The 13,031-nt window shown below is 39.6% G+C and overlaps 1 protein-coding gene across 1 annotated transcript in view; it reads right to left on the bottom strand.

Moving 5' to 3' along the window:
• Positions 1-13,031, bottom strand: part of TBC1D9 (TBC1 domain family member 9) — a 54,842-nt gene continuing 41,811 nt past the window's right edge. Inside the window, exons 14-21 of the mRNA XM_072861493.1 lie at positions 12,604-12,702; positions 12,421-12,489; positions 10,924-11,164; positions 5,780-5,845; positions 4,439-4,525; positions 3,450-3,524; positions 3,210-3,310; positions 1-2,257 (exon numbers count right to left, since the gene is read on the bottom strand). Of these exons, the coding sequence (XP_072717594.1) occupies positions 1,532-2,257; positions 3,210-3,310; positions 3,450-3,524; positions 4,439-4,525; positions 5,780-5,845; positions 10,924-11,164; positions 12,421-12,489; positions 12,604-12,702 (1,464 nt within the window). The 3' untranslated portion in view covers positions 1-1,531. The remainder of the gene's footprint in view (positions 2,258-3,209; positions 3,311-3,449; positions 3,525-4,438; positions 4,526-5,779; positions 5,846-10,923; positions 11,165-12,420; positions 12,490-12,603; positions 12,703-13,031) is intronic.

Raw genomic sequence — 13,031 nt, 5'->3', positions numbered from 1 at the left:
TCTGTGCAGAGTGTACTTTATTTGTTCACATTACCTATTCGTGGTTAAAAACCACTTAATCTGACAGTTTAAAAGCATTCTTTTAAAACAAAAGAATTAAACATAGCTTCTGCTAAAAAATCTGCAAGTTACATGGATGCAATATACAGGAGTATAAAAAAAATCAACAGTATTATACAGAAAATATTCTCAAAACAGCAAATAAAGATTAGGCATGTAGGCATGATCCTGAACTGAACAAATATGAATTAAAAAACAGCTAACAAAATTTAAAAAAAAATCCTGAAGATCTGTATAAAAGAAGCAAGGATTCAAAGTGCAGGTGCTCCAGTTTTCATTTTAACATATTATTCAGTAAGTTAATACAGGATACTATTCATTTTATATAAAGTGACAGTGTTCTCAATAAGACTTAAACATTCAGTTACATTATCTCGCAGATTTTTTTCATTACTGCTACTTTACACTGTTGTAAATGAAGACTTATGCAATACAGGTTTTTATTTTCTTAATCTAACAAGGATATAATAGGTTGGTGGTAAAGGTTAGTTTTAAGAGCTAAGCTATATATGCTGCAGATCCAGCCTTAGAAGTATATATATATATATTTTTTAACTTTTAAAAACAGCTTTCAATTTTTAAAAAGGGACTCTACCAATCTGTTCTGGCACCTGCATAACACTGTCTTTGGAGACACCAGCAAAGCTTCCAAGTCCACTGGTTAGGAATACAGCTCCAGGCAGGGTCATGCTGGAGATCCTCCCTTGGTGGCCACAGCTGGGAAAGGGCTTTCTCTCTGCTGGGTTTGGTGCAGCCAGAGGCCGCTGAACCCAGGGGAAGGCAAATGGGCTCTACCTTCTGTCGGAGCAGAAATCATCACGTGTAACCACACTTGCCTGATGTGCCAGCTAGGCTTGGGATGGACTTCTCACTTTTATTCGAGTGTACCAGTCTCAGGCAGAGGAAGTTAGGAGCCAGGCAGGTGTCACTGAAGTGATCTTTCATATATTAAAAAAACATAAAATTGAAGCATATGTTAAAACCCATTATCCTCTTTGAAAAAAAAGTTATATGAAATAAAATTATCCTTCAGGGATGGTGCCTGGAACTTAATTTCACCTGAGGTCCTATTCAGGTTGACAGTGTCCCTTTAAATTTTAGGTACTTCCTGTTTTGTTCATTTTTTTCCCAAGAATCAGATCTCTATATATGTCTATTTTAAAAATGCACATAAATATCGGCATTAAGTTTACATTTAGAAATTAAGAACTAATCTTTACCATTTTATATTGACAGCAAGGTTAATAATACACACACTTCACTGACAACTTATTTTTTTTCTGTATTTTGAATAAAATTTGCATTTGTGTAACATTTCCCACAAAAAGAGTGATTATACTTCAAGATAGTTAAGTTTGCACCCCAACATTTTCACATTAGTGAAAACAATCATGTTTTGAAAATACCAGGGCCTGTGCCAGGTACTAATAAATACAGGATAAAAAAAATAAATAAAAAACCCGACTGCCTTTTATCCCGACATAGTAGAGATTTCATAGTCAATGGCCGAAGTTATTGGTTTACCCATCATCCTTATGTTTTTAGCATTAGTAATCCTAGCCATCATGGACACAGGCTTGTCAAAGTACCTAACCAGCGCTGGCTCAGTCAAAAGGGAGGCTAAAAATTGTTCAAAGGTAATGGCCCAGTCTCTGTCAATGCTAGTGCTTCTACGAAGAGAAGTGGTGTGGTTGCTCCGTACCAAAACGGTGTCTTCACCGATGTCCTCGCAGTGCAGCTTTTCTTCTTCGTGTGAACCTGCACTTAGTACCGAGTAGGAGGACATCGAACTATCATCTTTTGTATCGTCATCGGAAATGAGCATGGAAGAACAGGCTCCATTGTCCCTGGGAGAAGAGTCTTCGAGCTTAATGTCTTCCATCTGCATGCCCAGGGTGCTGTCGGTGCAGACGGCCTCCTCATCGTTGGTGACGAGGCTGCTTTGGAATGGCTTGTGCTGTTCGAGGGGGTACTGCTGGTGCTCCTTCTTCTGGAACAGCTCGCTCTGAACAGTTTTGCTGCAATTGTTACTGCTGCTGTCTGTCTCTTTTGTGGGCTGCACACTGAAGAGCTTACCAACCTCACCTATCTCCAAAAGCAAGCTTGTCACAGCAGCGGTAGCATGGTACAGATCTTGTTCATTGGGGTCTTCACTGAACATATTGTACATTGTCTTGCACAGTTCAATGAACTGTCCCTAAACACAGAGGGAGGAAACATGAGAGAGCAGGAAGCAAATCAGATTGAGATCTACTAAATCAGGTTAAAAAGTCTGGAATGGAGGTACAACACAATAGTTTATGTGATTAAACTGAAATTGGAAATAATCTAGGTGCAGTCTAGAAAGCATTTTCTATGGCTGGGCAGCCAGACGTGTTGCCTCTGTCTGAGCTATTTAGAATAAACCTTTGGATGTTTCTTCCAACATATGACAAATTTATTTCTCTGCAGCCACAGAAGGGCAACAGAGGGTGAGCAGTGAGACACTTAGCGTTCATTCTGGTGGATTTTCTTGTAGGAATAACGTGAAGTATAACTAGGGGTCTGATAAAACTAATGAGAAGTAATGAAAAATGAAATAAGATACCTGCAGTACTCTTTTAATTGACAGTGGTAACTTAGTTGGATGCGAGCCTTTTGGAATTCAAAACTCAGGAATTAAATAGGAAGATTTGCTTAGGGCTACCTTAAGTAAGAAGCATTGTTCTACAGGGAATATACCTTCCCTGTATGGTCTGGAGGAAACAGCTGTCCCAATGGGTCTCCTCCTCCTTAGCAGCTATGGATCCACGGGGAATGAGACTGACAGTATAAATTACAAAACATAAAATGCTTCTTTCAGGTAATGTGTATCGGACATTATGAGCTAGCTGGTGATATTCAGTGTCATCTCACCCTTTGTCTAGAGATCAAAATAATATGTATCATTCCTATATGTGTGTATCTCATTTTTAGGATGTTTTGGGAGCTGAATGGCAGTTACAGTATGTTGAAAACAACTAACTTCTGTAATCAGCTGACTGCTGCTCTGGTAAAAAAGTATCTGCCTCAAAATAAAACCTTTATTCAGTGTTAATGTATTGAATATTTATAGGTATGTGAAGAAAGTTTAAAGTTAATGAAAAATAAGTAAGTGTCAGCAGAAGTACCTGATTCAGTTTGGGCAAGTCCTTTGTGTTTTTTGCTTTGGATTTATTTTCTTGGCTCCACATTCTCAGATAATTTCGATTCTCTTGTGAGCTCTTCTTACCTATTGTCAAAAAATTACCCAAAGATGCAGGAAAAGTCCATGAAGAAACCTTAAATTAATACTTTTTTTTTTCCAATTTCAAATGGAGCATCTTTACAAGAAATGAAAGATGTAATTCAAATGGAGACACCCTACATACCTTTGTCTGTTTTCAGACTCACTGTAACAAACCCATCGTCTACTCCTTGTTTGTTCCTGCTGTCTAGGCCAACAACTAGGAAGGGGAGGGGTGGGGGGAGAGAGAGATCAGTGTGGTATTAGATATATACATACTTTTCATGTGTACAGTGCAAAATAAAGAAAATGTTTACACTGCAGAAAATGCAGAGTAAAAAGGATAGGACTAAATGATGATTTTTGCTTATTCTTAAATCTGTTGACAAATTCCATATAATTAATAATACAAATACTAAGACAGGGACCATCTTAGGCTTTGTTTGTGTAGTACAATGATTAGCCTCTGTTACCACAACACAAACAGCTTCTAGCATGATATATGTTTGGTGATTATATTAGTACATCTTCTTTTGTCTATCAGAACTTAAAATTGCCATCTCTAGTCTATTAATTCTTATCTGTGTTTTCAAACCACCTTCCTTCCCCTGTAATCTAAAGGATGGGCAATATTTTTCTTGAATCAGAGAGAAACTTAACATCAAATATCTCAAGAAAGAGAATGCCATTTAAGACAACAGCAATGAGACCCAGGTTCTCATTAGGGCACGAAAAGATTTTAAACTGCTGAACTACAATTTGATATATCTTTTGGCTTCAGTTTTTTTTGAATATTTTAAGGTCTGATCCAAATATATCTTGAAAGCCAATATATTTACTTGTGTTCTCCACCAAGGCATATATGCTGCACTTATCACAAAATTACTTCTATTGTAACACACTGATGACGTTATTCTGAGAGTACTTCTGCAATGCACAATCCAGAGGAGTTCTCAGTGTACACACGCCTGCACCTCTAAGGATATCAAAATATATACGAAGACTACATACTTCTTTTTACAGAGGATACTTCACTTACGAAGTTTAATCCAATAAAAAAGTAGCTTCCTAAAAAGACATGTGGTTTGAAATGCATTACCTCATCTTTTCATGCCTGAGACAAAAGATGCCTACCGTGTGTACATTCTGGTGTGATATCTTCAAAAAAGTACTGAGTAGCTTCAAAAGCAGAGTCTGGCTCTTCTTGCTCAGGGGATGGATCTAAGCAATACAATAAAATTCTTTCATTAAAAATTGCACTCTTTCATTAAAAATTAGAATGTATTTACATTGATACATTTAGAATGTTGGTTTCTAGAAGTAAAAATGTGAGGATGTGATGGGTTAGGAATCATCTCTTTACAGCTCACAGGAGATGAACAGCTGGACCTGTACTGTCTCCTCCCCGATATCCAATACGGTCCGACTAACAAGTAGCTGTTTGCCTTCAGAGGCTGGCTTGCCCATCTTCCCATGTCTGCTTCCATTACTTTCCTCTGTGCAGCTCAGTGTGTCCTAAGCATGGTATGAACCCTTTCCTAGCTGGAAACAGTCTATCATGATTTGGTATGAGCTTACCAGTCCCCGAATACCAGAAGCTGCATTCTTAAAAATGGATCTCTTCTGTTACAGTTCAATAAAATTGTATTTTTTTCCAGTTAAATTAGTAAATCACTCAAGCCTAGCTCCAGCAAAGCCAGCTGGGAGCAATCAGGGACACAGGGTCAAAGCACATGAAGGTGAAGGTCCTCTCAAAGCTTTTAGGTATCTTTACCAGAGGATGTAAATGTGCACAAGAACTAAACTACCCACACAGTTGCAACATACTTAAATCGTAGATTCAGTAAGGACAGCAATCGGTTCTTTATGGCACACATGTGACAAGCCAGAGAGGATATAGTTCCAGGACATCATTTTCTTCAGGGGCAAAACTGTTTTGAGATGTTTCCAACCCCTCTCCACCCTAAATTGCCTTCCTCACTTAGCCGAGTCCAATAGTTTGTACAGCTCCCTGGAAAACACATCTATGAAACGATCTGGAGCTTCCCTCTGCAAACAGTTGTATCAGCCCAGAGGGGAAACCAAGAAGAAAGCCTGAGGGCAGAAACGAGTAGCCAGGGCATGCAGGAAAATTTTAAGCTAGTTTCACTGTTAAATAAAGTGCATTATGGTAACAAATGCTGAAGAATATTGTATTTGTTATGCATGGGGGAAGTCACCAACCCCAGCTAAACAGGCAAGAGACACATATAAACGGCCTGTTTGTGGCCAGAGCAATAGAGGGCTGCATGGGTGCTTTCAGACTTTTGAAATCCATGTCTGGTTATGGTAGAAGCTCTCTTATTTTACTGCTGCATAAACAGCTACAATAATTCCCACAAATTAATTTTTAATTGGGAAAGCTAGTCATAAACAACTCTGCTCCAAATTTCTGTTCTCAACAAGACAACAGCTATTTTATCATCATCTACTTACCAGGCAAAACATGCATTTTATACAGTAGCTTCAGCTTCTCTGTAAGATCTCCATGGCATGCTGCACCTAAACAGCATTATATACAGTATGTTAATACTCAGCATTCAATGCCATTCTATTTATTATTGCTACAATATTTTGTTTTAGAAGCTGCTGCATTTACTCTGGAAAGCACTGTACTCCCTTTACAGCCTGAGATCATAAGGCAATCACTTGATGTCTAAGATCATACAATCTGCAGTAGACATAGCAAGAGAACACAGACCACCTTACCCCGAGTTTTGTACTTCAACCTTGGGTCCTTCATTAACTGTCTATTTTATAACGCTCAAAAATAATCTATGATCATCACATTACCACTCAGAAAGGCCTCCAGCTGAAAATTAAGATGACCTTTTTGTGTGGACTTCAAACTTTCTGATCTGAGGATCCAATAACAACATCACATGATTTTGAACAATAAGGTATTTACCAAAAAAAGAGAGAGAAATTCAAGTAAACAGCATTTATCACAGCTTAGCCACGGGCTAAACTGATGTTCAGGCAATACTTTCTAGTCATTTACCCACCTCAACCCCTATTCCTTTCTGGTCTACAGTACAATTAGCTGTATGAAATCCAAGCGGTCTATTGTAGCCCCTCCTTCCAATTAATTAAATGAATTTTAGTTAAAGTACTGAAATAACCGATAGTCAGACTTCTTAATAAATCTTACTTGTTATGACATGTAATTTATAAACAAATGAATTAACCTTCATTAATTAGGTTAAGCAGAGATTTATTTTACCTTACAGGCTACCATGTCAACTTACCTCTGCTATGCAAACTGCAAAGTGTGGTTTGGCAAATACTAATCATCACAGTCTACTATAAAGCTTAAGACTACAATAAAGACAGATGTTAGGCCAAAGAATTAAGTACATCTACATTAGCCATTTTGCTTTCCACCTGGTCCTTTTTAAGCACAAAACCTCCTTATGTTCCTATCTAGTGTACCGCACTGTGCAGATAATGCTTTCTGGAGTCTGGCACTCTGGAGTCACAAGTCTTAAAACCTTCAACTTTCAACAAGTCTTGTCTTTTTGCAGTACGAGTCTCAGACAATGCATTGCCAGTTTTTATCCAGAAGTTTTAAGTTTACTTTGTGGTGAAAGAAGAAACTGTGCTTGGAAGAAAGCATGACTACACCCTTTGAATCTTTCTACCTGAAACAGCAACAGTGAAAGCTGTTACCTTCACACTGCGACCAATGTCCTCACACACACCTGCTCTTACCTCTTGCAGGGCTTGACCACCACAACCCTGTTCATGGCATGACTAGGAACAACCTTCACTGAGCCCCCTTTCTGACTATTCTCCTTCTGTCAACACTGTGCAGGTGTCAAGTCTTTTCTGGGCATAATGTCATATGTGCACAGTTTTCCCCCTGTCTTCTTTGAGGCCATTAAAAAAGTAATTAAACAGGTTAGAACTTTATTCTGTTAATATAAAACTTAGTGACAGCATAGAAGTGTTGGCTTCAGTTGCCCTTCTCTTGAACACAGGTGGAGGGGTGCGGAGTGTATGTACAGCATTTAGCTCCCTGAAAGGAGTGGAGGAGTGGCGAAGTTAACACTCTGCTTTCTGAACATCCTCCTGCAACCTGTGCTTGGAGAAAAACTGTTTTTTTTTAAAAAAATATATACACTCAGGTACTCCTTGAGACACACACTTTTCATGGTGCCAACTTTTGCACAAGGCTGTGGTGAGTGCTGCAGTCACCAGCAGTCACTGGAGAGGTGGAAGAGCTGCATGCTCTGAGAAGGGAGTACTGAAAAAACATGATGGGAGGCAGGGGGCCACTTTGAGTCTATATGGAAATCTCTCTAGCTTACTGGGATCCTGAGTCAACAACTGACATGCTATAATCCAGTGTGGTATGGGGGTGCAGGTGAGCTTCTTCATGGGTGAATACCCCAAACAGCTCATAACCAAGGCTGACAACCCCTTCAGAGCAGCACAACTCCTAGAGCAAACTAATAAAGATCACTCCTTTATTTGAACTGCAGTAACATGACACAGAGTAAGTGTAGAGAAGAATATGCCAGGTTGTTCCATCTTTGCCCAGCCGAGGCCCTAGAGGCACCTGAAGTAGGAGGTTCTTGAGCTGTTTGCCACAGGGGCTATGAAAAGGAAACGGAGATTCCCAGTTGCATTTACAGTGCTCTCATATCCCAAGGATTTCATGCTGAAACAGAAGAAAGGGCCATGAGCCCATGCTGGGACACACAGCACCCCTTTTTACCTCCTCTTCATGGAGCTCCTAGAAGGAGTCAGTGGCATCAAAGAGGCTTCAAGGGAACAAATCCTTATGGCTACATGGAATAAGGCCATTGAAAGACAGAGTTGTGAAACAGAAATGCTTCAGGTGCCATGGCTGCTTGAGCTGTCAACAAGCACCCTCTGCGATGGGCCATGCCTAAGAAGTACTTGAATAGGATGCTTCCTTTTGGAAAGACAGACTTGAGTAACCAGGGTCAGAGTCCAATACTGCTGTTTGGACACAGTAAGAAGAGAGAGGATGGTGCCCACAGGTCACCTCCAGAATGCCCACATTCTGAACATGCTTTCTGGGACAGCCACAAGGAAAAGGCGACAGTCCCCTGTTGAACAGATGAGTCTTGCTCCAACAGAAGATATTCCTCATTTAGGAGATTTTCTTAGCCAAGGCATATTGGGTTGGTGAGGCAGACTGAAGCAGCTGTTCTTTGTGGAATTTTCAAAAGTCCTGGGGCATGGTGAAATATGCTCAAACAAATCCCATGTTGTTTTTGTTGACTGTGTTGTCTTTGTTACCATTCATGTGTGTCCTGGTTTCAGCTGAGATAGAGTTAATTTTCTTTATAGTGGCTGGTATGGGGCTATGTTTTGGATTTGTGCTGAAAACAGTGTTGATAACACAGGGATGTTTTAGTTGTTGCTGCACTGGTCAAGGACTTTTCAGCTTCCCGTGCTCTGCCAGGTGCACAAGAAGCTGGAAGGGGACACAGCCAAGACAGTTGATCCAAACTGGCCAAAGGGCTATTCCATACCATATGGCGTCATGCTCAGTATAGAAACTGGGGGAAGAAGGAGGAAGGGGGGGACATTTGGAGTGATGGCGTTTGTCTTCCCAAGTAACCATTATACATGATGGAGCCCTGTGTTCCTGGAGATGGCTGAACACCTGCCTGCCCATGGGAAGGAGGGAATGAATTCCTTGTTTTGCTTTGCTTGTATGCGTGGCTTTTGCTTTACCCATTAAACTGTCTTTATCTCAACCCACAAGTTTTCTCCTTTTACTCTTCTGATTCTCTCCCAGATCCCACCGGGGGGGGGGGGGGGGGGGGGTGAGCGGCTGTGTGGGGCTTAGTTGTCGGCTGGGGATAAACCGCAACAATGTGCTTCTTAAACAAAAAAGGGGTTGGGGGGGTTGACTTAAAAAAAAAAAAATGTTTTCAAGCTATGCCACACTGGGGCTTTGTTTCTGAAAAAAAATGTGGTTTTGCCGAATGAGCAGTTTTGACTGTTCAACCCATTGAAGATTTTAGTTCAGTCACGTTGGCTTATAGCCACATTTGTGCATTTTACATTCATTTCTGTTCACAGTGCTCAATGCTGTTCCTTGTTCTTATTACTCAATATTCGTTCTAAAAAAAATGCTGTCTCAACTAATAACTGGTTGATTGTTATTAACGGCATCCTGTAAGCAGCAAGAGTAGTTAATCCATGGGTCATGTCTCAAAAGGCCATTAAGTGTTACCTGGCAAACAGTCCCTCAAATACAATTCAGAACTGCATCATAGGAAGCACTGGGTTTTTGGGTGGTGTGAAGGGGAGGTGTGCAATCAGTTTTACTGTCAGATAGCTATTTTGCACCTGTGAGAGAACAGGTGTTACCATTGCTGTACAGAGGTTTTAATGCAAGGCTGCATTTGGAGCCCTAATGCTTAAAAATACTGTTACAAAGAGTTGCTGAAAGCCAGATTGGGAAACCTTTTTTCTCTCAAAAAGGATCAAAATGTAAAGCTGAAGGAAACGTCAGGTTGCCATGAAATAACATGATAGAGGGTGAGATGTTAGTCACTTACAGGGAGTAATTCCTGTTACATCCAAAAAAGGTGTGGCCAGCTCCTGCCTCATCTTTGCTTCTTCATGTTAATCCTGGGGCTTGCACATTCCCTTTGTTGCAATATTGACTTTCGTGTCTTGAAATCTTGCTTCTTCAAGACTTGCATGGGCCATCACCTCCATTAACGACATTTAACCTCCCTATCTGACCTGTACCTCCACTTTCTCCTTCTCAGGTGACTTCCATCCTGCTCTCTCTCTCAGTCTGCAGTCCTAGTTATTGATTTCAGAAGTAATATAGGTAGTACCTCTCACTGCATATACTGTGAGGTATGATACCTTCCCCTCACACAGGGACACATGTACGTGAAGTGTCAGCAAACTTCAACAGAAGCACTTTTATTCAAGAGCAAGCAAAACTAGCATCCTCACTCTATCCTTCCCCTGCCCCTTATATGTGCACATAAATTTCTCAAAAGTCTTCTTCCTGAACAACCAAGGGAGCAAATGCTGCCTCTCTCCCCTTTCCAGAGCTGGAAACACTGACAAAAGGTCTAAATTCCCAACTTTCAGGGGAAGTTTAAGGAGCAGATAACAGTGCAGTGTCACTGAGAGAGGAATACTACAGAAGAACATACAAAAGACTTTCCCAAAGGAGATACTTTGATTAGAAGTAATCACACCATTAAGCACACAAGTCGCAGGTCATTTTTGTGTTGAGAGTTAGCCATCAGGGAAATCCTCAGACCCTAATGAACGTGTAGTTCATGTGTGGTCCTTCTCCCAGTGTGATCCACTGGCTAATGTAGATGCACCTACTGAGACCAGCCTAAACCCCAGTGGGAACCACTGTCACAGGCATGACAAAATGAACTAAACAGTAGCATGAACAGCTCTTAAAACAAAGGTGACTTATGCAAATTGGCATACATCAAACTCAAACTCATTATCTGATAGCTAATATAACATCTGTGTTTCTGAAGGACTGGATCCCCAGTCCTAGAAACAAACCATTTTGGTCAGATTATTTTGAGAGTGCTGTGAATTCTCCTTACTTAGCCCAGAGACGAATTCACGGAAGTTGATGAGCAAGTCTCCATTTTCATCAAGAAGCCTGAATAAGCGCGCAGCTAATACATCTGAATGAGTTCCACATGCCCAAGGAAACAGGAGAGCGAACATCCCCTTGAACTGCTCAAAGTCAATACGATACTGCTCCAGATAAGGCAGGCTGGGATCATGCCGGTCAATAGCATTGCTGTTTCCTCCCCAGTAGCAGCTAGTCAGATGTTCTGCCTGAATAGAAGGCAAATGCTGTGAGATTGTCATCACCTCTGTAAACAACTCATCACAATCGATGTTAAAAAAAAAAATCCAAACAGCTCATATACACACATTCTTAAAACAACACAAGACTAGCAGATGTATTTCCATCTACCTAGCCCTTGCACTTCTGCAAGAGGTTTCTCCTCTAACCAGCACAAAAAGATATCCCTCTACAAAAAAAGATGAAGCAAAACTTTTTCTGCCTCCCAGGCAGATGTAACATGAAATACCTGTTTTGAACAGAGCAGTAAGCAGCTGTGACTTGCATATATACACAGGCTTGTTGTGCTTAGTCACTGCCTTCAACCTCACCACACAGTCAAGTCAGAAAGGGGACTCTCATAAAATCTTTCATTTCAGAGCATATGAAAATAGCTGTTTATTTGAAATATTTTTTGTTGAACTGCACAGTATAAAAAATAAAGTAGCACTAGCACTAGTGCACTAGCACTGCACAGTAGCACTAACACTAGTGATCAACCAGGGTTGGACTGTCTCACTTGGTCTCACTGATTCCATGGAAGACTGAAAGAAGCCACTGCAGGATTTGGGCAACTGTAAGACCTGACATTATAGATGGGAAATTGAATGGAAAGAAATTCTTCATGGTATACCAAAAAATCCGTGTTATAACAAAACAGAGGAAGAAAGTATCTTGTTTTAAGACACTGTGCATGAAGGTGAAGCTAAAGCATTTTAACTGCTCACCTTTAAATTTGTGGATCTAATGGTATTGCTGTACAATCAACTTACAAAGACACATCTCTTCGTGACACTAAATTTCCATGTAATACAGTATACATCAAAGCATTAACAATGACAAAAGTCAGCTATTGTGATATGGAAGTATTAACTGTCTGAGATAATAGAATAAAGGTATTTCTGTGCTGAATTCCAAAACTTGGGTCACGTAGAGAGTAAGTTTCTAAAGACTGATCAAAAGCCTCTATCTATTCACTTTTTCATTATAATAGTTTTCATCAGTATATTCATTTTTTCTGTGGACAAATCATTTAGTGAATTACTTATTTCCTGAACTTTTAACAACTGGTTGGGGTTTTTTTGTATATTCAACAATACAGCAGCTAATTCAAGTTTGTATTAAGATACCTTATAGTAATTAACTCACAACCTCAACCTGGTCTTTAGAAGAGACACAGTCCCATATCAAAAATAAAAGTTTGCATTTCCTGCAGGCACATGATCTTATCTTCACTTAGCTTTACCTTGAAAAGAGCATACAGTTCCTCCAGCTCATCAATAGTAAAAGATGTCTCTGTCACAATAGTTCGCACCTTTTGAAACATAACATTAACAGTTACAGATTTGAAATCCATGTCTCATTGAAAAGCTAATTTAAATTTCAGAAACTGACTGTCCTTTGCAAGGAACATTATTTCAGTACTTACCACATTGCGCTTTGTAGTATCTTCAAGGGTTTGGATAACTTTCAGCCTTTGTTTGAATCTCATTTGTTCAATTAAATCTGCTCGGATACTTCCAAATTTCTTAAAAGAGAAAAAGAAGTACAGGACAGTCTATGTATTAATATTTGGAATACTTAGCTTGCCTTTAATGTATTTCAGAAATTAATTTAATTATGCGATATACCACAAATGGTATATTTAAAAAAAATTGCTGTTAAGGCATTTTTCTAACACATTACAAAGTTACAAAGACTTTAGGAATGTATCACTAGATTTTATTTTTCCCAATAACCTATTTTCATTTAATTTGAAAGGTCTTTATCAAGTTACAACTCCTCACATTTCAAACCATAATCTTTAGAAATTAGAAATTTCTTGCTTGGCAAATCTCTATGAATAGATTGTTTCAC

This window comes from Ciconia boyciana, chromosome 5, assembly GCF_034638445.1.
Source record: "Ciconia boyciana chromosome 5, ASM3463844v1, whole genome shotgun sequence".
Classification (NCBI taxonomy): Eukaryota; Metazoa; Chordata; class Aves; order Ciconiiformes; family Ciconiidae; genus Ciconia; species Ciconia boyciana.
Note: the sequence above shows the minus strand (reverse complement) of the source record. Positions and strands in the feature narration are given on the sequence as shown.